The sequence below is a fragment of the Strix aluco genome, chromosome 14 (genome assembly GCF_031877795.1).
Source record: "Strix aluco isolate bStrAlu1 chromosome 14, bStrAlu1.hap1, whole genome shotgun sequence".
Classification (NCBI taxonomy): Eukaryota; Metazoa; Chordata; class Aves; order Strigiformes; family Strigidae; genus Strix; species Strix aluco.
This window is the reverse complement of record NC_133944.1, coordinates 1,903,749-1,928,380: the sequence shown is the minus strand read 5'-3', so window position 1 is coordinate 1,928,380 and position 24,632 is coordinate 1,903,749. Positions and strand designations below refer to the sequence as shown.

The 24,632-nt window shown below is 61.6% G+C and overlaps 2 protein-coding genes across 8 annotated transcripts in view; one reads left to right on the top strand and one right to left on the bottom strand.

Moving 5' to 3' along the window:
• Positions 1-9,959: 9,959 nt before the first annotated feature.
• Positions 9,960-17,620, bottom strand: LOC141929579 (uncharacterized). 2 transcript variants are annotated; one of them, XM_074839270.1, is made up of 3 exons: positions 16,973-17,620; positions 13,985-14,160; positions 9,960-12,428 (listed from the first exon to the last, which is right to left on the bottom strand). In XM_074839270.1, the coding sequence occupies exons 1-3, from the start codon at positions 17,610-17,612 to the stop codon at positions 11,757-11,759; spliced, it is 1,488 nt and encodes a 495-aa protein (XP_074695371.1). In that variant the 5' UTR covers positions 17,613-17,620; the 3' UTR covers positions 9,960-11,756. The 2 variants fall into 2 exon arrangements, with proteins under 2 accessions (XP_074695371.1, XP_074695372.1); XM_074839271.1 differs by lacking the exon at positions 13,985-14,160 and having other exon boundaries at positions 17,013-17,620.
• Positions 17,621-21,930: 4,310 nt separating this feature from the next.
• Positions 21,931-24,632, top strand: part of ACSF3 (acyl-CoA synthetase family member 3) — a 63,558-nt gene continuing 60,856 nt past the window's right edge. Inside the window, exon 1 of one of the 6 annotated variants that reach the window (XM_074839253.1) lies at positions 21,931-22,024. Coding sequence is in view for 1 of the 6 variants with exons in the window: in XM_074839250.1 (XP_074695351.1) it covers positions 23,452-23,547 (96 nt within the window). In the remaining 5 variants the exon portion in view is untranslated. The other 5 variants (XM_074839252.1, XM_074839258.1, XM_074839255.1 and 2 more) reach the window with 5 other exon arrangements.

Here is a 24,632-nt window from a genome sequence, read left to right as displayed (position 1 = left end):
GCAGCTGCCACGCCGGCAAGCCTCGAGCCCACACGGCGCCAGATTTAGCCACTGAAATGCTCCTAAAAATAACCGGGAGCCAAGAGGCTGGTGAGCTGCATTGGCTGCCACAGGGAGCGGGCAGGGAGCTCGGGCTCTCATCCCGCCGGGCTGGGGTGCACAGGGCCGGGGTGCACGGGACTGAGGTGCAGGAGTGCTTGGAGCCACTGGCATGGGAGGATGCAGCCATCCCTGTGCCAGCCCCATGCTGGGATCAGGAGGACACCAGAATGGAGAAGAGATGATGCTCTCAAGGTTGGGATGGTCCTAATCCACTGGGGAATACATTGTGTGGCCGTGGTTAAGAATATTGGGGGTTAATAATAATTAGCACTTAGGCAGGGCTTTTGTGCACACCAGGTTTGCAGCTCTTGCCTGATGGATGCTTGCAGGACCCCAGAGGGGCGAGGAGCTGGGTTTTCCTGGGAAATTGGGGTGAGAAGTGGGGGGCAGAACTGGGCCTGGCAGGGATTGTTGGGGTGTCTAGTGTAGCCCCAACCTGCCCCACACCCCAAGAGGAGTCTGGCCTCCAGCGGGCAAAACAGGCTAAAAATATCAGGCTAAGTATACGGGGGAATGCAGGCGGGGTGTGAACGTCCTGGGGCTGGAGCAGACCCCCCATCTTTGCCCCAGCACACACACACCCCCCCCCCCCAGCTAACCCCAGCCCAAAATACTAACCCAGGGCCCATCTGGTGTCCAACTGATGAGCACAGATGTGTTTGGGATTTCCGAGCCGGCTGGCAGCCGTTCAGACCTGTCACAAGCTGCACCTGCTGCAGGATATTTTCCCTTCTGGATTTAATCCGCCCCCCGCCTTTTCCCCCCAGCAACTCCAGGCACCCCCTGGGGCCAGGCGGGCAGCAGGAGACCCCCCCCCCAACTGACAACCGTCCTGCCCCATGCCTGTCCCCACCGTAAATAAGGATGTGGAAGCAGGAGAGGGCTCAATTAAATGTGCAGGCGGGGAGGCTGGCAGGGGTGAGAGGGGCTGCACGGTGCCCAGATCTCAGCCCCCACCAAGGAAATGCCTGTGGGGGGGAGATTTCCCATCTGCCCTCCCCCAGGATGGATTTCACCACCTCTGAGGTCTTTTGGGAGGTTCACAGGGGACATCTCCACGAGCAGCCCCAACTGGCCACCGCTGCAGAGACCTGAGTTTTTCATTGCAGGCAACGAGCCCAAGTGATGCTCTCAGGCTTGGAAACTTGCCAGTGCATTACCCAGCCCCGCCCCCAGTCTCCCCCTCCCTTCCCCCAAATTAACGTGCCGTTATTATTTTTTAACAAGGCTCTCCCAGATCAGATGTTGACCCCTGTAATGATCGCGCAGCCCGCGGAGGGAATAAGCAGCAAATCCCCTTTTAAATGAAGGCCTCGCAGAGGGATTAGGAACGAAGGGGTGGCCTGTTGTGTGTGTCCCCCCCCCCCCCGGCTGGGGGCTGCCTGTGCAGATATGCGGGGCAGGAGGAGGCCTCGTCTGTCCGTCTGGCCTGTCTGAAGTGGTCCTGTGCGATAGGGAGTGATTAGGATTAGACACATCCAGGATGAGAGTTTTTTCACCAGATAGAGATGATAATGGGACCCATGGGGAGGATTTATGGTCCCCGTCTCTCCGCGAGAGCTGCCATCTGCGTATCCATCTCCTGACGGGGCTGCTCCCCTGACGCGCCCAACCAGACCCTCCCTCGTCCCTGCCCGGTCCCTGGATGGCAGCGCTGACCCGCTGCACGCGGCTGGGCCTCACACCCTGTCCCCAGAGCGTCATCCAGGAGCAAGGGCTGGTGGAGGGATGGGGTGGGAGACTGTCGGCCTGCACATGAGCACAGCCCTGCTGTACCTCCCTGGGGTGCTCAGGCATCCCCCTGCACCCCTGGGGCACCCAGAATCCCTGCATCCCTGGGGTGCTCAGCACCTCTGCATGTCCCTGGGGGGCTCATGCATCCTCCTGCAACCCCAGGGCACCCAGCACCCCTGCATCCCTGGGGTGCTCAGGCATCCCCCTGCATCCCTGGAGCACCCAACACCCCTGCATGTCCCTGGGGTGCTCAAGCATCTCCCTCCATCCTCGGGGCACCCAGCATCCCTGGAGCACCCAGCATCCCTGCACATCCTTGGGGTGCTCAGGCATCCCCCTGCACCCCTGGGGCTCTCAGCATCCCTGGGGCACCCAGCAACCCTGCATCCCTGGGGTGCTCAGCATGCTTGTACATCTCTGGGGTGCTCAGGCATCCCCCCGCATCCCTGAGGCACCCAGAATCCCTGGGGTGCTCAGCATCCTTGTACATCCCTGGGGCACTCAGTATCCTCCTGCATGTCCCTGGGGCACCCAGCATCCCTGCACGTCCCTGGGGGTGCTCAGGCATCCCCCTGCATCCCTGGGGCACCCAGCATCCCTGCACTTCCCTGGGGGTGCTCAGCATCCCCCAGGCTGCATCTGGAGCTGCGCCATGGCCGTTTCCTCCTGAAGGATCAGGGAGAGGTTCCCAGCTCCTGCCCTAAAAACATCGCAGGGTCCTGAGCGCTGCAAATCAAAGCTGGTGGCACTGGGGGGGGAGTTGGGGGAGAGACATCTCACATCCTTGGGGCTGCACGGGGTGGTACATGGGAAAGCCAGGCCTGGAACTGGGGGAAAGACAGGACAAAACCCCAGCCAATGTTTTATTGGGTCAATAAAAAAAAGAACAAAAAGGTCTACGAATGTTGTGGTTTATATGTATTTAAGGACTAAGCCACACACTGTTTTCCCTTCTAAAATGAACGTGGCTCTCCTGTTCCTGCTCGGAGACATGAGGACGGGCTGTCCTGGGCAGATGGGGCTGGAGGGGTCCCCTGCCCACCAAGCAGCGCCTGCCTGCGGCTGTGCCCCAGGGACACGGTCGTGGTGTGGGGACACGCCAGCAGCACGGTGCCAGGCAGGGTGGCGAGGGTTTGCTGCCCACAGCATCCTCCCGTGGGCAGCGAGACGGGCTCAGGGTGCTCAGCCAACGCTGCCACCTTCCCTCGGTGTCACCTCGGGGCTGTCTCATGGCTCGGGGTCACCTCCCCAGCCAGCTGGGGGACGGGGTGACGAGAGGGTCACCGCCCCTTGGCCTTTCCCATCCCTGGAACTGGACGCGCTCTGCCGGCCCGGCTGTGGCGGGGGAGAGAGCGGTGAGAACCGGCCCGTTCCCATCGCTCGGCACCGCCGCTCCCCGCCGGCAGCATATTTCCCCGCTGAAGTCAGAGCCACCCGGCAAAACACCCGGCTCCTGCCAAGCCCCACTCGCACAAACATTTCCTATTTGGGATGTCGGCGCCCGGCCTCGGCCGCGACACCGTCCCCGGGGCAGCACGGGCAGAGCGCACACGCGTGTGCGTGGCCGGAGGAGCCCCGGTGAAGGATGGAGCCGCGGTACCCACTGTAATTACGGAGAGAGAGAGTGGCATTTTGAAGTTTGGATAAAACCTTAATTGAAGTCTTGGCTGCTGTTAATTATATTAAAGGCAGAGTGAGCGATGGGCTTTTTATTAGTTAATGAGGATTTTCATTTTCCAGCAGAGGAGCCCTTTGATGTTTCCAGGGCTAATGGCTGTTAAATTCAACTTGTTTGCTTTGCCGGTGGCGGAGCGTGGTGGGGGAGCAGGAGCTGCTCTGGCCACGGTGCCCACAGCGGCCGGCAAACGGGGCCTGGGGCCAGCCAGGAGCCATGGGCTACCACGGTGAGAGGACAAGGATGCCCACAGCAGGAGCCGAAGCTTGTCCTGCTCCCAACACGGATTTTTACAGACTATCTTTTAAAACCTGTGGCAGGCTGCAACCCTTCTCCTGCAATTAGCATTTATTATGATTATTTCGCATTCATTACCAGCGGAGCCGAGAGCCAGCACTATGCCCCATCTGAAATAATTTGCAAATTTCTTTGCATCATTTTTCCCACTCTTGTACAAACAGTTTGCTGTGAATATTCAGAGCCCAGGATCGGGGAGGCGATGCCACCCGTGCCGGTCCCGCGCCCCAGCCACGTGGCCGTGCGGCTGCTCCCCAGCTGGATGATTTGTAGCACTAATCAAGACAGAGCGTACTTTGAATTTCAAATGCTGGCAGGGAAGAGCCAGGCAGGAATCTGGGCTTTGGGGAATATTCAGGAAGAAAATGGGTTTGTCCTCAGCCTCCACCCCAGCCCGAGCCACCCTGCGAGGGGTGCCAGCGTGGGACCCCTCTGCCCCGTGGCACTTGTGACACCCCCACCCGTGACACGGCTCCAGGAAACTCAGCACCTATTTAAGCACTTTTTGGGGTGCCTTGAGGCGTGGATGTGATGGAGCAGGGTGGGGGGGGTCGGTCCTGGGTGCTCTGGGACATCAGTGGCAGCGGGGACAGGACACTCTGCAGCAGCACCACGAGAACAGTGAGGGATGCTCTTGGGGCTTGGGGGGGCAGCGGCTGCTGAGCCACTCCCCCCCCAGCTCAGCCCCAAGGCTGGAGACCTGTGGGGCAGTAGTGGCTGCCCCCCTCAGGCCCCCCAAATAGCAGCTCATCCCCTCCCAGGGGGGCCACGCTGTGTGCGGCCACCATGGGGCAGGAGAGGTGGGCAGGGGGGGCACATCCCCAGTAATTACCCCTTGTCCTTCCCCGTCACACTGTGTGGGGGGAGCCGAGGGGGGGACAGCTTAAGCTATCAATGGTCCTGCCTTGATGGGAATAAAATATGCACTGAAAGACATGAAAATGGAGTAAATAAAAGAGATAAAAATGGAACGATCAAGCCAGCAACTTCTCCTCCTCTGATTAAAAAGAGAGAGCGGGGGGGGAGAGGGGATGCGCTGAGCCCTTGAAGAGGCAGCTGCTGCCGCAGCCGCAGCCCTGATAAAGGGGCTGAGGCAGCCTGTTTGGGAGAGATAAAGTGAAGTCCCAGCGTTTACTGTCCTCAATCCAAGCCTTACCATCAATATTAATACAGCCTGACAAACTGGCGTTTAAGATAGAATAAATATAGACTGGTTCTGCTATTACCTAGACCTTATTAATCTGCTTGGAGGCATTTAAATGCCGTTAAAAATATGGAGTTTACTCACTGGCACTTCAATAGCTTTACAATCCATCAGCGTTTTGTTTTCCACCCTCCTCCTCCTCTCCTCAAGGCGCTGGATGTGGGTGCCCGTTGACCCACAGCACTCCAGGCAGGGACCAGGGACCACAGTGGGGGGCACCAGGCTGGGAGTTTGCTGCAGGATGATGGCAATGGGTGGGAGATCAGCCCCAGGGCATCGGGGCATGGAGGCACCAACCCCTCGGAGCCAACGAGCCGGGAGAGCATCCCAGGCTGGGACAGCCAGGACCCGCATGCCCAGATGATGGAAAATTCACCTACTTGCTCCTCACTGGAAGAAATTCAGGGCTCCCACCCTCCGCGTGATGCTGGATTCCCAGATGCAGCAGCCAAAGCCCCAAAACAGGGAACCAACTGCCCACCCCTGAGCCCTAATTAGCTGGGGCCTCATCAGTGAGACGACCAGGTGCTGAGCAGGCGCTCGGGCAGCTGATCCCCATCTCCTCTGCTCCCAGCCCTGCAGTATGGGTGCTGGGCTACCACATGCCGTGGCACCCACGGGCTCCTCCCCTGCCAGAGACTCTGCCGGGTGACGTCATGGGATTTTCAGGTGGGGTATCTGGAGTGATTGGTGGGGCCTTGGCACCCTTCCCCAGGCCACCCTGCTGCGACAAAGCCCCAGCACCCAGGGGTGGCCCAGCGCAGGGCCATGTACATAGTTGGACCTTGGCATGTGGTGGAACTCATGGGTGCCATGGATGTGGTGGAGGAACACCAGTATGGGGCAGGACCCATGGGTGCCAAGCACATGGCAGGGGCACCCTTTTGTGGGGCAGGACCCATGGATGCCAGGTGCGTGGCAGGGGCACCCTGGCGTGGGCCTCGGGCAGGGCGTGGGGCACAGCCGGGGCGCGCGGGCGGCTGGCAGCGGCGCTCAGCAGACGTGTATTATTCATCGGCAGCTTCTGTCGCCCGCCATCTGCTCCCGGCGGCGCGGCGGGCGGGCGGCAGCAGCCGAACGGGGCTGAGCCGGCCCCACTCCGGCTGTCACACCTGGGCCACCGCCGGAGCCAGCACTGTGCCGGGCCAGCACCCGCGTGGCGGCTGCGTGGGGTGCGCGATGCTCCCCGCTGCCCCTCGGAACGATGCTCCGTGGGGTGGATGGGCACCTCGTGCTGTGCCGTGGGGTCCTGCTGCGGTGGCTGGCCCCCCATTTCTGTCAGCTCTGCTCCTCCACAGCCACCCCCATGGGAGACCAGATTCCCGGCTGTTTTCTTGGTGCTGGAGCAGGATTAGGCTCCTGCCACCCCCCAGAGCTCAGGCATAACCCCAAAGGGCAACCCCCCTCCCCGGCTCCAGACCCAGGGTCTGATCCTGCTCTCTGCCTCACTGCAGGCTGAGGTGGGGCGGAGCCCCAGCACTGCTGCCCACCTTGATTTTAATAACTGTAATTAATTACAGGAGCACAGGCTCAGCCCTGAGCAGGATTGGGCCCCTTCCCATCATAGAAGCAGCTCCAAGCTGCTGTCCAAACCTGGGGCTGGGTCATGCATCCACACCAGGAGCAGGACGGAGGTTTTTTCCTCCTTGGAGAGCAGCAGCCCAGCCACCTTTATCCCCTCACCTTTTAATTAAAACGCTTGATGAAGTCTGTAACAAGAGCGCAGCGTCCCTGCGGGCTCTCCCTGAGCTGCTGGGCTGAAGGTGAGGTCCCAGCACGGGGGACGTGCATCATCCCCCTGTCACCTCCCCAGTGCCTGCCCCGATTCTGCCCCCCGGCTGCATCCCGCAGCTCACGCAGGAGGACAGGAGCACTCGCCAGGCCGGGAGCTTGCTGCTCTAAATTGATAATTGCCAGGTTTTAATTACTCCGCAGCCAAATGACCTTTTGCATCTGCCAGCGAGGCCGTGAAACATCTCCCTGAGTGGGCGCAGACAAGGCAATGGGGGACAGGAGGGGGTTGCCACGCCACCGGCTTCACCCAGACCCACAGATGACGGGGACAAGGTTGGGGGACGCTGGAGGCTGAGCTTGGGGACCCCCAGACCTCACATGTCCCCTCCTGTGGCAGGCAGGACGCGGAGGAGCGAGGGGCCGGGTTCAGAGCCTGTTGTGCAGCCTGGGGAAAGGTGAGAGCAGCTGGAGGTGTCTGGGTGAAAACAGGAGCAAGATGTCCTGGGGCAGGGGCCCTTCCCCAGCCCCGGGGCGAGCCGGGTACCCCTAAAATGAGTGTCCTTGTCCTGGGATGGAGCATCCCCAGGGCAAAACCACACTCCGGGCTCCAGCCCGGCGCAGGGTGCAGCGGCTGCCTTGCACTTTTAGGGTCCCTCCTGCTCCTTCGCTCTCCCGAGCTGCCCCCGGAGTAGCCTTGTCCCTTCTCTTTCCCTTTTCTCTTAGAAATAAACCCAGACTTGAATAAGGCAGATCGGAGGGCACACACAGCCCCTGCCTGCCCCACGCTGCCTGCGCCTCGCTCCACGTGCTCCTGCCCGCTGCCAGCCTTCGCCTCTCCCTCCCGCGGAAGCGAGCCCTTCTCCTGACGATAATTACTGAAAAGTTCAGTGCTGAGAGAGACGGGGGGGGGGGGGGCGGGGAGGGATGTATTAAAATGCATGTGCACAGCTTGGGCCTTGCAGCAGATGTTGGCATAATTAGAGAGGAAAAAATTATGAAATTAATTTGTGGTTCAATGTAAATTTTGGCGTTGGGGGGAGAGCGCGGTCCTGCTCACTTCCCGCGCGCTGCCACCGGCACACGCTCCCTGGCTCGCACACCGGCACACACCGGGTGCTGCTGCGACCGTGCCATGGCGGGTCTGGGGGTGCACCGAGCCTGGTGAGGGGGACAAGGTGATGGGTGATGCCTGGTCTTAGAGGTGCCGGTGTTTAGCAGCACTGCATCCCGGCTCCATCACATCGGTGGCATGGAGGTGGGCCACAGGCCTAGGGCCACCAGGTGAGGGAAATGGGCTACCAGTCCCCGTAAATGAGGATGTAAAAAGGGGAGATTTGTGGAGAAAAAGTAAAAAGCAAGGGCCAGCGCTGGCCATGGTTGGTATTTCTGTTGGCAGCCAGATCTTCACTTTCCCCCCTCGGCTTTTCCCATCTCCTCGTCCTTTGGGAGCCAGAGAGGAATTAATATCCGCCGCCTCCCCCTGTCCACCCCCGGCCCCCAGGGAGGGCGTGGGGGCTCAGGTTAATGCGCCCATTGATCGGCAGCATCCTCTGGTTACGGTTGCTCTGCGCCGCGATGCGCCGGTGCCTGTTTTGCCATTGCTGGTGTGTGATGGATGGTCTGTCTCGGGGTGGGCACGACCCCCCCCCACCACCCGGGAAATTGGGGTCAGCCCCAGGGAGCCGCAGCTGCGCTTGGCTGGATGGCGTGGGGAGATGGGAGGGGCTTTGTGCTGGACTTTGCATCCCCACCACTTGCAGTTTGCAGTTATTTGCAGAAGTTGGGGGGGCCCTGAATTTGTGCTTCTGAAGAAGAGGGAGAGCTGCAGGAGGCAGCTCCTAAAGGTGGGGATGAGCCAGGCCTGGGGCTCAGGGAAGCTGCTGCCCAACCAAGAACCCCAAAAAGCTCAATGTACCCCCAAAGCATGGCCCCAGGCTGGGGCAAGAGCAAGTTGAAGCCCCCAGCACAGCCCTGAGCGCCACTGGAGGGCCTGGTGCTGGCTCCCATGGCCTGGGAGTCATTCCCACATCCCAATTAATCAGTGCGATGACTGGAAGTGCCTCGTTATGACTTAACCGAGCAACAGGGTGGGCATGGTGAGGGTCAGTCAAGGGAGGGTCTCCGTGGCCCCCACAGCAGGAGTGCTGGGCAGTGTGGGGATGCTCCGGGCATCACTGATGGGGAGAAATGGGGTGGAGGAAGCCTGGCAGTGACGTCCTGCGTCCCCTCAGCCTCCTCCCGCAGCACTGAGCCGAGCGGGCGTGACAGCCAGGCGTGGGCACCGTGGGCATGGGCTCATCCTGGTGCCCGCGTGCTCCTGGTGTGACTCCATCTGGTCCCATCTGGTCCCACCCCGGCTCGGTGGGACCGAATGTGGGTCGCAGTGAGCACGGGTGACACACCGTGGTGTGGCTGGGGAGCAGCTGATCCCCCCCGGGCTGCACGGGGCCGTGCTGCCGGCCGGGATTACCCAGCTGCTGCCAAGCTGGCACAGGGACCGTCTCCTCCGAAAGGTTCCCTTCCAGGGGATTACGGATAATGCATCTGGAGCAGCACTCACTCATCCAGGTTTGTGATTTATCTGAAAATCAAATTCCAGTAATCTCGCCTGCCATCTGGTCCCCACGGACACGCAGCCGGCCCCGGCCCCGGGTGGGAGGCAGACGGGAGGGTTGGGGTGCAGGGGTCCATGTCCCCCCCTCCCCGAGCATCGTCCCCAAGCTGCCATGGCAAGGGCAGAGCAGCCTGCGGGGTCCCTGGGGGTGACATGGGGCACCCTGGGCAGAAGACGCCCAGGGAAGTCTTTTTGGGGTGGTGTGGGGTGAGTTTGGGCCAGGAGACGGGCAGGACCAGGGGAGCTCAGCCCCTTGTCGGGGTGCTCCCATGTCCTTGTGTCCCCACACATCTGTGGGTACCAGGATGCGGGCAGCACCCTGAGAGCTCAGCAGGAGCTGGGCAGGAGGTGACAGGGAGGAGGTGGGGACCTCTGCCCTGCCCAGGGGACGTGCTGGCATCGGGGACATCCCAGGCCCCAGTGGGGAAGGCAGAAGGTGGCAGGATCCGTCCTTTCCCCTGGTAGAGGCCGCGGAGCAGCCCGGGGGGCCGGGGCCCCCAGTACTCCCCTCCCTGCCCCTCATTCCCAGCTCATTAAGGCTCTCCCATTATTCTGACATTTGTGCGCGTCACGTACCGGGAAGAAGTAATTTACTTAGAAGAAATTAAAAGTTCATTTTAATTGAGCGCACACTGCAGTATGCAAATGTGGGGCGCATTATGTACACTGATGCAGAGACAAAGGCTGTAATCAACTGTTAACCCTCTGCGAGCCGGCCCCACGCGCCGCGGCAGCGCCAGCACCGCTCCGGCCATGCCGGAGACCCCCATACCCACATGTGGGGTGTCCCCCGTCCCTGCGGCGCTGTCAGCCGGCGGCGTGCACAGGTGCAGGACAGGCCCCTCGGGCATCTCTCGGTGCCAGAGCGGGATGCCGGTGACGGAGGCTGTCCCCCAAATCACTGTGACGTGTTGGGGTGGCTCCAAGCTGGGGAGATGGGCTGGATGGGCGGGGCAGGGGCTCTCTGGGGGTGATTGAACTTTTTCGGGGAGCCCGGATGAGATGGGGGTGGAGATGCAAAGCCCAAATAAGGTGGAGATGCAGGTCCAAAGGTCAAAAAGCTACCGCTGGATTTGGGGGTGGTCGCAGATGTGACAAGCCCAAGATATTTGCAGCATCCTGTTGCCTGGGAGTTCCTCAGCTGGGTTTTTTGGTTTGGTTTTTTTTGTTAGGCTTTTCTCCTTTTTTTTTTTCTTTTTTTTTACTACCTGTCAGACCTGAGATTTTTTAATGGCAGTGCAAATGGGACTGGATCGCAGATGCGAGATGACAGCCCGCTGCAGGAGACAGACAAATTACCTCCAACCTCGGCTCAAGACACCCACAGACTCCCAAACAAAGGGAGATGGCAGTGGGGGTGTAGCGAGTTGCCAGTGCTCAGTGAGGCTGCCCACCCTGGTCTGTGGGTGCTGTGTGGGTGCACCATGTCTGTGGGCATCCTGTGCAGACCAATGCCATGAGCCACCCCACCATGGCACACATGAGCATCCGCCATCCTCTTAGGGGTGGGAGATGCTAAAAATCAAGGAGGGTATGGGGACAGAGCTGTCCCCTTGGAGGGGACACAGCCAGGGTGACAGGGTGCTCTTTGCAGGGACCCAGCCACCCTTTGCAGGAGGAGTGATGCTGTCAGGCATCCCTGCGCCTGGCACCTCACCCACTTCACCGAGGATGGCAGGGACAGACCTAGATTGGGACCCTGACACCCTGGAGGGGTGACAATGACACTTTTCAGCCCAGGGCCACACAGGGACGAGGTCTGGGGTGCAGCTTGGAGCTTGAACCTCCACCCGGCTGCCCTTCGCCTGCCCTGTGCCTCCAGGAGCTGCAGCCCCAGTGTCCCCAGTTGGCTCCCAGTAGCAGAGGCAACCAGGGTGGTCTGGGCGGCTGCAGTGCCGCAGGGGGGATTTAATTGCTGCCGTGTAACCTTTGCGTCCCATCCCACGTGCCGGCCGGGCGCCCGGCTCTGCAGCTCCAGATGGCACCCGGGAAAGAGTTAAGTCCGCTGTGATCAACAGCAAGAAGCAAGTGGTAAACAGTTTTTCTCTCCCTCTGCTAAATTAATATGCAAATTCCCCCCCCCCCCCCCTCGCTCTTGCTTCGAAATTAGCGAGGTAGAATGCTTGGGCTAATTATGCATTCAAACGAGCAGGCTTCGTTAATGTGGCACTAAGAGGAGCCTGAAAATGATTGTGAGACGATGAAATTGAAATTGGAGCACGGCACTTCTAATGCATCTGGAGTCACTCTTGCGTGCCCTGGCAGATGTAACCTGGCAGTGACCGGCAGCCCCCGCTGCCCTGCCCGTACCCAGGCACCCATGCCCGCAGCACCCGCAGCACCCGCGGCACCTGCAGCACCCGCAGCATCCTCCTCCCGCTCCAAAACCAATCAGGTTACAAGATTTCCCAGCCCAATTCCTGACCCAAGGGTGGAGGGGTGGATGGGGAGCCAAGCCCTGCGCATCCAGAGCTCCCAGTTAGGGCTGGGGCCGGGGCAGCCGCCCCGGGGCATCCCCGGGACACCGGGCAGTAGGGTTGGGGTGAGGACTGACGGTGCCCCAGGGGAGCAGAGCAGCTCCCGGTGCAGCCCTTGGTGAGTCCGTGCAGGTCCCGCTGGGTGATGCCACCATCAGCCTCTGTGTCCCCATGGTCCGAAGCATGGCTGGGGGCACGATTCTCCTCCCCAGGCTGAATCCTCACCCCCCGAGGCAGCCGGCAGGGCCTGAGCGTGTTTGGTAAAGCTCCACGTGTGCTGGTGTTTGGATGGATAAACCTTTGGATGGATAAACCTCCTTCACCTGGACACGTTCCTGGGGATGCTGCAGGGGGGTCTGCAGGCGTGTCCCCATCACCACGTCCCAGCAGTTTCAGTGCCCAGCAGTTGTTGGTGCATCCCAGCAAGGTCCAGAGTGCTGGCAAACCTCCATCCACCACATCACGCGTCCCACGGCAGGACCGTCCCACGGCAGGGGTGGCTGGCACAGTGGCATCCAGGGTAGGGCTGGGGGCTGCTCCGTCCAGCGTGGCCTCGTCCCCTGAGGAAGGCAGCGCCCACAGGCTGGGGATCTGCGGAGGCAAAAGCGGGAGAGAAGGGTGAGGGTGATGACACAAACAGGGAGATGTTTTACACTGGGGGATGAGTCTCTTGAGCCAAGGAACCAGCGCCAGGACAAGAGGGAATGGCCTCAAGCTGCGCCAGGGCAGGGTCAGACTGGCTCTTAGGAAGGATTTCTTTGCAGAAGGGGTTGTTGGGCGTTGGAATGGGCTGCCCAGGGCAGGGGGGGAGTCCCCATCCCTGGAGGGGTTGAAGAGTCGGGTTGACCCAGCGCTGAGGGATCTGGTGGAGCTGAGAACGGTCAGTGTGAGGTTCATGGTTGGACTGGAGGATCCTCAAGGGCTTTTCCAACCTTGAGGATTCTGGGATTCTGGGATGTTTTTGCTGTGGGATGAGCAGCCACGGGCTGCAATGGACACAGGGGATGACGAGAGATTCATGGGGAAACCGGCTCGGGATATCACCAGCCCCAGTCTCCGCTGGGCTGACTCCTCACTGCTGGGTACGGGCTTGGGTTCAGCCACCCAGGGGCTAAACCCAGTTTCTCATGAGACCCGGCAGCACCGCGCTGCAGCCCCGACCTGGCAGCTGCAGCGGACCGGCCAAACCGACCCACCCCCCCATCCGGGCAGCAGAGATGGATGTTGGTGTTAAATATTCATCAGAGGCGTGGATGTTACTGGAACCATCCATTAAGAGGTAATGCACAACCCGCAGCGTGCTCCGGGTAGCTGGGGCACGCCGTGGCAGGCAGCGGGGAGGAAGGCGGTGGGGAAGGAAGACGGATGCTCCAGAGGAGGCTGCAGAGCCATAAGTGAGATGCACTGTTAGTAATCAGTGAGGATCTACAGACTTTAGGCGCTCAACAGCCAGGAATAAATAGAAGAAATAAATAGACAAGGAAGTGAACAGCCCCCCGAGAAAGAAAGGGAAGGAATGGGGGAGCAGCAGGGATGCAGATCCTAGAGGAGATGGTCCCTTGGAGCAGGGGGGGATGCAATGGCAGGGTTTGGTCCGGAGGGATGCTGAGCACCCTGGCATGGTGTCGAGCAGCCCAGAGGGATGCTGAGGACACACCTTCACAGAGGAGCCAGAGCGAGCAGCCTCCCCCAGCGTGTGCCCAGGCAAGGCTGGGCCGAGCCCCTGAGCGCCGGGACCCCCGGGGCCGGCTCTGCTCCGCAGTGTGCCTCGGGGTCGGGCTGGCGTGTGGAGGGGGTTGTTTTCCCCCTCTCCGGTAATTTTTCCCTCTGACTATGATGCATAGCGGTGCTAATTCGGCACGTTGCCATTAATTCCAGCACAGCTGCCGCTCTCTCCCTCAAGGCATTTCGCTAATACTCAGCTTCAGAGCCTCTCAGCAAATTAACATCATTTGTTCTGCAGAACATGTTTTATTTCTACACTACATGCATAGCTTATTACTCCGCCAGAAACTCGGGGTGTGCGGGAGGCAGGGCCGGTGGGCACGGCCCTCCCGAGTGAACCCTGCTCCCCACCTCGCCATGCCCGTCCCCGGGCGGGCACAGGGACAGGGACACCTGTGCCACCTCATGTTGCCGTGCCTGACCCGAGCTGGACCTGCAGGTATTTTCTCCCGGTACCAGGATGCTCCGGTGCTGTGCGTGCAGCCCAGGCTGGCGATGCGAGGCGGGATGGTGGCAGCGTGCTGGATCAGGCTCCAGCGGGCATCTCCCACAGCCCCCTGGCCAGATGTCACACCTCGGCACAGAGGGATGCTCCCACCTTCATGGACACATTTATGGATGTCTTTATGGGCAGCGGTGTCCAGAAACGGAGGGTTGGGCGCTCAGCACCCAGAGCAGGGAGCCCCAGAGTTCCCCCATCCCCAGCTGGCACAGAAAACCTGCACCCCAACACCCCCCTGCTGTCCCCCACGACCACCCCGCACCCATCCTTCCCTCCTCAGGTTATTGCTCTGGCTGATTAATGCCTCTGGAGTTTCAGTTAATGATCTTTGGGGGAGGGGGAGGAAGATGCAGGTGTGCTGGGCCCCCCTGGGCTCTCTGAGTGGGTGGCTGCAGGCAAAGGGACCGCAACTCCCAGCCCCCCCGGCCGCAGGGCCAGGCTGGGGCTTGCAGAACGTGATGCCGACGGGCACCGGGACCCCCCATTGCTGGCAGCGCCAGCGGGACGGCTCAGACCCTGCGGCAGCAACACTGGGATGGAGTAAAGCGTCTCCCCCATGGCCCTTGGTGCTGAGCCCGGTGGGAGATCCCGGGGCTGCCAGTGGTGGGTGTGAGCTGGGCAGGGTGTCGCGAGCTGGGCAGGGTCTTCTGCCCACCATCCAACAAACCACAGCCTCTGCCAGTGATAATTTCAGGTCTTTCGCTTTGATTAAGGTTATTTAAGCTTTTTACCGAAACATAAAACCTGATTGTTTGCATAAACAACCTAATTGGATTATAGTGCACAGCATCGTTAATGCTGCGGGCTGGCTGGCAGCCGGCGGCAGCACCGGGGCCGTGCCAGCAGCCAGGGCCTCCGGCTGCGCTGTCCCCGCGGCGGTTTTGGTGAGGGGTGGGTGAGACACCTCTGTACCCCACACTGGGGTGGGGACCCACCCGCTGCCCCTCCTTAGCCATGGCCGGACCCTGCCTCGGAGCAGGTGACAGACATGCAGGGACACCGGTGTCCCCAACACGCAGCCCAGGCTGTGCCCTGGGCCTGCAAGGCGAGAGGGGACAAAGCCTCCTGACCCCGGCACTGCCTGTGGGAGGAGGAAGAGGAAGGAGGAGCGGCATGAAGGTGCCGAGCGGGAAGTGGGGGGCCGGGAGCCCCAGGCGGGTGGCTTTGCAGGAATGCTGCCTGCACAGCATTTCCATGGCCGGGAGCTGCAGAAGGCTTTCATGGCAAGAGGCGGAGAGGCTCCATGAATATTTCATTAGGAAAGCAATGTGGTGTGCTGCAGAGAACATCTGGCTGGAGTCCCTGGAGACCCCTGCCTTGTGCAGGAAGCAGGAACTGTGAAATATGGAGGAAAACGAGGGAGAGGGGGAGACAGGGCGGGGGGGGGGGAGCTCTCCTGCCCCCCGTGGCCCTGCGACAGCCTGCACGGGGCAGGCATTGGGCTTCGTCCTCCTGTGAACGGCAGCCCCGGGAGGTTTGCATGAGGTGGAGGTGCTGAATGGCTGCTGGAGGGACCTTTTCTGATTCTTCTACAGTGGGATGTTCTGGGGAGCCCATGGCAGCATGGTCTGTCCCTCGCAAGCAGGGTGCTGCGTTTAATCCCAATATCCGACTCAGGAATGGGCAGAGCTGCTCCTCCACAGGCTGGTGGTGGGGCGGCCAGCGGTACCTGAGCATGGGGTGGGATGGATGGGATGGGATGGGATGGGATGGGATGGGATGGGATGGGATGGGATGGGACAGGATGGCTCCTTTTGCCTCGCTCCACATTCGCTCCCAGGAAGATCCTGATTCCCTCGAAGCCCCTGCCCTGGCTCCTGCAGGTGATGGGTGCTGGGGTCAGGGACCCCAAGGGAGGTTTGTCCTGGTGGTGTTGGTGCAGAGAGGACATCCCAGGGCACAGGGATGCTGCTGGGCACAGCCCGGGTCCTTCAGGGGTACAGAGCAGCAGTCAGGAGTCAGGGTCAGGGGGGGGCTTGGCATTGCCAACATCTGTTTCCCTTCTGTGCCGGCTCCGTCCCCCGGTTCTGGCAGATTTGGCACTTGGGGGCCTGGCCGGAGCCCTTTGCCTTCACGTGGGTGCCGGCGGAGCTGTGAAAGCCCGGCGTTCCCGGTACGCTGGCGTCCGCTGCTGGCTCCACCGTTGCTCCCGCACCACGGCACAGGCAGCACGCTCACCAGCACGGACCAGCATCGGTGCTGCCAGACCGCGGCTCTGCCCTGCACCCTTCAGCCCCCTCCCCAAGGCTCCCAACACACACCCGCACCCCCAACTCCATGCACCACCCACACCCAGGCCCTGCAGCCAGCACCCCGCGGCCTTGACCCCTGCGTCGTGCGGCTCATGGCCACAGGACCACGAGCCTCCCGGTGCCGTGCAATCCTCCCCTTCCTTCCTCCTCCTCCTCCCCAGTGTGGTGGTGGGTGCAGAGGGCTCTCTGCCGACCCTCTCCTTCTCCCTCGTTGCCCAGCTCAGCTCTGCGGTAGCCCCGGGTTGGGAGCAGGGGACGGCAGGATTTTGGCTCACACCCTCCCGGCTCCACCGCGGCCGCCCCTGCCCACCGCCCCGTGCAGCTCCCGGCACCGCAGCCGCCAGACAAAGCCCAACCAGACAAAGCCGCAACCTCCCTCGCCGGCCCCAGCATGCGCGGCCAGGGGACGGCAAATCCCTCTTTGTAGCCACCGGCCGAGCCCAGCTGGCCCCCGGAGCCCTTGCCTGCCCGTGCCAGGCAGCGGCTGCGGGCAGCGAAGGGCTGGCAGCGCCGTGGGGCAGGCCGCAGGCAGGAGAGCGGCGGGACGGCCGGGGAGGCCGCGGGCAGCCTGCACGGGGCTGAGCCAGTCGGGGTGCGCAGCCCTAGCAGTAGACACATGCACACACACACAGAGCCTTTAAAACGAAGGCAAATACCTCTCTCCTCTCCAGCTCCACCGTCTGCTACCTGTCCTACCTCGGCCACGTCGTGCCTCTGCCGTGCCGCCCGTCCTCCATGAGTCCCGCACTGGGATGGGCTGCCAGACGCTCCTCTCTGCCGCCGGTGGGTTTTGGCCCCGCGCTGCCTGCTGGCGTTTTGGCAGCGGCAGCCTCGCCGCTCCAGCGATGGCATGTGTCCATTATTTTCTTTTTTTTTTTTTTTTTTCCCTTCCTCTCTCCCTTTCACAATCCATCCTCCACAGCCTTCTCCGCCGGTGCCTCCGGAGCCGCCTGTGGTGCCAGCTCGCAGGGAAATTGGCAGCGAGCGCGGCGCAGGGATCCTCCCGCAGCTGACGGAGCCCCGCCAGGCGCAGGCAGCCCTTCTGCCAGCCACCAGCCTTGGCACGGGGGGCCGGGGGGCCGCGGGGGGCTGCCGACGCTTGGCAGACCTTCCCCGGCACCGTGTGCCCCAGTCGCTGCTGCCGCTCCGCTGCCAAAAGCCAGACAAGGGGGAGGAAAAGGGGAAAAAGGCAGAGAGAGGCTGGCTTCGCCATGCCCTGTGGCGGGGGACCCGCTGGGGGCCCCTTCCCTTCGCTGCGGCCAGCTGGGCGATGTCCTCGTCCCTCGGTGAGGGCATGGGGGCCTGGCTGCGGTATCGGTGTCACACGGGGAGGCTCAGCCCCATCTGTCTCCAGTCGTGCCCCCAGCCCAGCGGTGAAAGCCCATCCCGGGGATGGCAAGCGCCGATGCAGACGGGCTCGGTGATGCTGCGTGGCGAGCGGGACTCCAGCAGACACACCTCTTACCCAGCATCCGTCTGCTGCGTAGGGGGGCCCGGGAAATTGGGAAGGGGAGAGCAGAGGAGGGACTTCTGGCGATGGGTGGGGGGTTTTGGGGTGTCCTCCGGCCGCGCGTTGCTCTGCATGGACGCCTCAGCCTCGTGCAACACGACGTCCCCACCCTGTGCCAAAATCCTGGCCCCGGCGGTGTAGTTGTGCCAAGGCTCCGTCCTGGCCAGCCATCGGCATTGCAGCCATCCCTGCCTCTCCGGCTTTTCTTCCCCAAATTCCTGGTTTTGGTGTCTTTTTGAAGGGAGAAGCGGGAATGTGGCTTGAGCACCCGCTGTAGCCCAGGTGCTCCCAACCCCGATGCCCCAGGAGGGTCCTCAAGGCCAAGGGACACCGGTGGGGACAGCCAGGCAGGAGGTAAGGGACAGGCTGCCAGCCCAGCGCCCTGCTCAGCATCATCCAAAATAAATAATCTACTGAGGGCCAGTAAATTTCTAAATCTCTTTATTGAGAGGTGCAGGGGTGCTGGGGCTGCCCCACTGCCCTCTCCCCAGCCCCGTGGCACAGCCCCACAGCACAGCCCCACCGCAGAGCACTGGGAGCACCGGCCACGGCGCCAGCATACAGACACCCGCCTGACATCCCCATTTAACAGGTTTACCCCCTAATCGGGGATGTCTTTAATGGGGTTGGCAGGACATACCATGATCCTTCCATGGGGCAGGATGGGGCCGTGTGTGGGTCACACCAGCCCCATCCCAGACTCCTGCCATGCAGCACCTGGTGTCCCTGTGTGGTGGCACGTCTCAGCCCCGAGAGCCACCGGCCAGGGATGTGGCAGCTCCGGGGATGGCGGTGACGGTCCACGCCATAGGAAGAGCCCTGGGAGCCATCCCGGCGTGCCCCTCTGCCCGTGCCCCCGGCCCCCGGCGGCCGTCCCCCGGCCTGCCCGTGTCACACGTGCGCCTGCCATTTCCTCAAATAAGCAGCTAATCTCCATCAATCATAATTTCGCGCAATTATCATAATAGGGCCATTTTGCACTTATCCTCGCCACGTGACGCAGGAGGCACTTACGGCTCCACTTCATGCCGAGTGTCTCCGAGCTGCTCCCATCCCTGGGGAGTCCCGATGGCAATCGCATCCCCTGCAAGCCCACGGGGACAGACCTGTCCCCTGCCACCCCAGTGCCAGCAGTGGCTCTGGCAGCACATTCTCGTGCCGGGTGGGATGCAGGCACGGGGGGATGGTAGCGGGTCCCTGTCCCCTGGCTCGTGCCTTCCTCCCTCTGCAGCAGCAGCACAGGGGTTAAACCCCAAAACGGGGACACTTAATCTGGTTTTCCCCACCATATGGCCCTGCCAGCCTGGCTCCTGCTTGTGCCGATGCCACGCGGCGTATGGCGGGGGTCACGGCCAGCAGCACAGGCTCTGGCCCTCTGCTGCCAGTGGGGAGCAGATTAGAGGGGCTGGGATGAGCCGAGGGCCACGGATGGGAGATTAGGGTGGGCAGATGGATGGAGATCAAAGGTTTCACTCCACCTTGTTTACTACTCCCTCCTCGGCAGCGGTCGGGGACCCTGGCAGGGGCTCTGGCTCTGTCCCCCCTTGGGCTGGGGCAGGATGGGGCTGGGGACACGGTGCCCATGGCCTTGGGGTGTCCTGGTGGGGATGGATGGGCTCCCCCCATGCTCCATCCTCACCCCAAGCAGGAGCCCCTGGTGCCCCCATCCTGTCTCACCACGGAGCACCAGGTCGGAGCTGCCAGCAGCCACAGCACTTTCCCTGAGCATCAAGCTCCCCGTAACCCAGCGGTGTTTGTGGTGTTTACACCACCGTAGTAATTACTTTCCTTTTTTTTTTTTTTTTAAATAAATACGGATGTTGCCACAAGTAAACTCTAATGTAATAAAAGCTTTCTGCTGGATCCATAATTAATCAGCGAGCTGTGTAAGGCGGCAGAGAGCAAGCGGAAAACCCTCCTGCCGGCGAGGGCTGCAGGGCTCACACCCAGCTGGGAGGGAGGTGAGAAGCCGTGGTGGCAGCTTGGGGACATCCCAGTGCCCTGGGGACCACTGCAGCAGCCCCATGAGCCTGGGGCCGGGGGGGGTCCGTGGGTGGGCAGGGCTGCGGTGCACCCAGGTCTTGGCTTTTGGGGTGCCCAGCTGCTCCATGGCAGTCGGAGGCACCAGATGTTTTGCTCCCAGCTGTGACGGCACATCTGGACTGACCCCCTCTCCAGCGCCGTGTCCCCGTCACCCTGATAGGGAGAGTGGGGCCTGGTGTCCCTCCCTATGGCATAGGGCGAGCCGGTGCTGCCGCTGCTGGATAAACCATAACCTGCTCCCCCAGCGCTGGCAATGCCGGGGGCCAGCTCGGCACTGCTGGGGAGCAGTTCCCTCCCTCCCGGCCCCGGGGACCAGCCCCAGCAGCCCCCAGGATGGACGGTGGTAGCCGGGTGCTGCTCACAGCCAGGGCTGAGCATTGTCTCCGGGGACGTGGCCAAGTCCAGATGGCCAGTGGGCACCATGTGCCGGGGGACGGAACAGCAGAGGGTGGCTCGGGGTGGACATCTGCCGTGCATGCAGCCAGCTGGCCCTGCAGCCTGCCACGGTCACGGGGGGAGCACGGCCCTGTCACCCCCCCCCGTCCCCCCAGCCTGGGGAGTGGGTCCCTGCACAGCCTGGAGGGGCCGCACAGTCGCAGTGGCACACGCCTCCGTGTCAGTGTCACAGCCCTGTCCCCACCCCGGGCACCCTGTCCCCACCAGCCCCTGGACCACTGCAGGGGTGATGGCACCCCGCTGTAATCAGAGACAGCCCCCCCCCCCGCTCCCCCCACCTCGGGAGGGTTAATCCCTGCAGCCTGCGGGGATCGGGGGGAGGCCGGTGACAGATGGCAAGTGCGAAAAGGAGAATGAAAGCGATGGCAATGGCGGCAGGGCAGGGGCGGGCAGTGGCAGAAACCGGGCGCATCCGCAGGGCAGCACGTGGGCATGGGGAGCGCTGAACCCTCTGATGGGGAGGGGGGTGCCCGCTGGTGTGGGGGCGTCTAGCCTGGAGCTGCTGGGTGTGAGGGGTCCCCCTGCTGCAGGTCCACGTGGGAGGGGTGTGCGATGGGGAGCAGCACAATGGGGTGCCATGAAACGGGCACCGTGCAGCACGGCTGGCGTGGGGCTGGTGGGTGCACACCCCGCCATGGCCGGGCTCTGCCCAGGGCTGGGCTCCTGTCCCCGTTTCCGCTCCCAGCCCCGCTGCGCCTCGCTGGGCTGCCGGCCGCCGGCCCCGGGTGGAAACGCACCTGAGGGAGGTGGGTGGGGGTCACCCCGGCCGCCCCGCTTCACGCACCACCACGCACAGCCGGAAAAACAAGGCTCCAGCGGCGGAGCGGGCTGCAAGGCCTGGGAGGGGACAGTGCCGGGACACGTGCCACTGGAGAAGGGACGGAGCGTGGTGGCTTGTGTGGCACAAGGGCCACGTGCCCCCGTGCGAGGGGCTGCCCCGCTGCCCGCAGGGGACCGGCAACATCGCGGCGCTGAGGCTGGCAGGGCCGTGCGGGGAGTCCTGCCCCATCCCACCACGGCTGCACCCCTGTGCCTGTCACCCGTGGGTGCCCCCGGCTACTTGACAGGCCTTGCCAGCTGCCGGGAAAGGGTCTGGCTGCCCCTGCGGCCCCTGGCATGTCCCACATGTCCCCCGCTGCCGCAGCAGCAAATGCAAATCTGCGGTGGGACCGGTTAAAAATAATAAACCGGGCCAGGTTTCTGCTTGGCACCATGGGGCTGTGGTGGGGTTGGTGATGCTGTGGCCAGCGAGCTCCAGCTCAGCCACCATGTGCCACCGTGGTGACCTCTGTGTCCCCCCGGGAAGTCTGTGTGTCCCCCCAGGGTGTCTGTGTGTCCCCCCCCCAGGATGTCTGTGTGTCCCCAGGACATCTGTCCCCACCAGGACTTGCCGTGTGTCCAGGCTTCGCAGGCCCTGGCATCCCCGGGCAGGGCTGCAGCTCCATGACACTATGGACACCCGCCGTGACATCAGAGGACGCCGTGGCGGCGCCGCAGGGGCTGCAGTGACGACAGAGGCACGCCGTCACCGCGGCGCGACCAGCCCCGCTCCTGGGGGGCGGGTTTGGGGCCGAGTTCCCATAAAACGCGTGCGGGGGACGGAACGTTTGGGCCCGGAACGCGCGGGCCGCGGGGCTGCGTTTCTGCCGGAGCCCGTTCGCGGGCGGACCGGTCCCCCGGTGCGCGGTGCCGCCGCCAGGTGAGGCCCGGCCTGTCCCGCGGGGGTCCGGCCTGTCCCGTAGGCCCGGCCGAGCCTGGGCCCGGTTCTCCTGGGCCCGGTTCTCCTTCCCGGCGGGGCCTGTGGCCGGGGCGCGTTGTCGCAGGGCTGAGGGTGGGTGTTGGCGCCCGGTGCCATGATTAACGGTGGCTCTAATTAATTAAAACGTAATAAGCGTCTCCTCTGGCCAGGCCGCGCAGGAGCGGTGCTTGGAGCGAGCAGCGGGGCTCGGGTCCTGGGGGGGGCGGTTCGTGCCGGCCCTTCGCTCCTGGGACATGAGGGGACACTGGTGCTGTCGGCAGAGCTGGGCCTCGGCTCCGGCCTGGTGAGGCCAAACCTTGTCCTCTGTAGCTTGGAAATGACGGGGTGGGGGGGTTTTCTGCTGTTGCTCTGAGATTTGATGTGAGTAGGGCGAGGGGCAGGGAACTGGAGAGTGGGAATCCTCTCTGGGATGAAATAAGAATGAAGCCCATCCTTCCCGGGAGGGATGCTGGGTGTGGGGTCGGCTGCGGTTCAGCCTCACAGCTCCCAGCTCCACCACGATTTGCAGCGGTTTAGTCGTGCTGGGAGCCGGTGTGAGCTTCCCCAGCTGCTTTCGTTTCTTGCTTTAGCTGTAGGAGTGTGGAGGTTGAGCTCTCTCTTCCAAAAAAGCAAGGACTCCTCGTGCTGCGCTGCCACGATCTTCTGCCCAAGGCTCCCAGTGACAAACTTCAAGTATGCGTGGCCGGAGTTTGTGTTTCCAGTTACCCCTCAGCAACAGGCGTGGTAAAGAAAACAGCCCCCAGTGTTACTTCACCCTGTCCCAAGTGTCTGTAAGTCTGTGCACACAGTCAACACTAGTTCTCTGAAGCCTATAAACACATAGGCCTGGCTAAAGGTGCTTCTGTTTATTGTTTCATTAAATCTGGACTGGTGCTGTGGTGAAAAGGGGATAATGTAATTTTTGGAAGGTGCTGCTCTGAAGCAGCAGCTAACACCTGCTCCGGAGCCGTACGGGGAACAGCGAGTACGCCAAGCGCGCTTAGCTGCGCTGGCCCGGAGCACAGCGTGATCCTGGCAAATGGTTCCCTCCAATTAACGCCCCTCTTAATATCAGGGACATTAACACCTCCCCAGTGAGCTGGCCTTGGGTGCAGGTTAGAGGGAGGTGGTTTGGTTTAGGTTGTGAATTGTGTTGGCTCTTTATATTTTAGTCTCTACAGAGAAATGGAAAGATGTCATGTGAGCTTTGTCATGACCTGTTTTGTTTTTTTCCATCCTGATTGTGTATGTCATGAGTGCACATGGTTACCACGCTCTGGGCTTAAAGCCTCTCTGCCCCCCCAGATGTTTCCGCACTAAATCACAAGTTTCTTTTACAGAAGCAGAAATTGAGGTCGATATGCAAAAGAAAAATATGTGCAAAACCAATGTCTGCCTGGAGAAATGCTCTGAAAGTAGATGGGAGTGACTGTGGGGCTTGCAGCTACCTCTCTGCAAAAAGAAACGCATGCTGCTGTCAGCAGGTGCTGCCCATGGATGTGTCTGAGCAGCCTGAGTTGAGTTAAGCTGTGTTCAGCTCGTCCCTGTGTAGCTGCTAGTTCTCTGGATCCTTTTTATTTCAGCTCCTCCTCATGGTGGGAAGCTGAGCAGGGAGGCTGTTTGAGTTCAGCTGCTCCACTAATAGGCATTTATAAAAAAATTTTGTAAAAAATCAAGTCGTTCTTGCCAGAGTCGAGGAAGTGTCACGTACACTCTTACAGAGTGAGAAGTTGTCAACCTTTGGCTACCTCCTCTTGTCATAGTATCTCTCCGGGGATGCTTCAGTGGTGGTGTTTAGTAGCAGCCATTAGATAGGCCATGCAGTAAATCCCTTTCTCTTCTGCCACAGCCCTGTTCTTCCCTCTCAGCTCTCCTGTTGGCATCAGTGACGGTTGCTGTATGGAGAGGGTGCTTGTTCTTGCTGAGCTTCCAGCCAGAGCTCCAGGCTCTGTGCAGAGGGAGGTTAGGCTTCTTCTGAGGCATCTCCTCAGTCCTCTCAATTTATTGCTTCTTCCTCTTGTCCTTGGTGTACCAGCAGTCTCCCCTGAAAAGTGTTCCCATAGTCCCTGAGGCTCCTGTCTCCCCATTATATTGTTACGGGTTTTGCACTGTGCATTCGCTTTTTCCCTGATGTTTCTGTGAGATGATCCAGGTAGTGTCCACTACTATTACATGAACCTTTCCCTTTGAAAGGGAGGGGATGATGGGGAGACGGGCAAAGAGCAAACTCCTGGTACTTCTCACCAGCTGCCACAAAAGCTTTTTTGCTAACTTCTCCCCTGAGCGGAGAGGTTGATGTCATCATGCTGCCTAAGCACAAAGGCACAACGCGCGACGTTTGTGCCAGCCTGTGATCTTCCTGTAAAGCCTTTAATGGTGCTGGTATGCCTTCCTGTTCCCTTCTGGAGACTTTCTCTGTTGAAATGCCTCTGTGCATCATGGCATCGCTGTGGCAGGGTGGCTGGGCTAGGGTGACGGTTCGGCTGGGCTTAGCTCAAGCTCTGGCTGCCCAGGTGGAGCCTGGTGCCAGGGCTGAGCTTGTCCCAGTGCTCTGCCCAGCTCCGGGTGC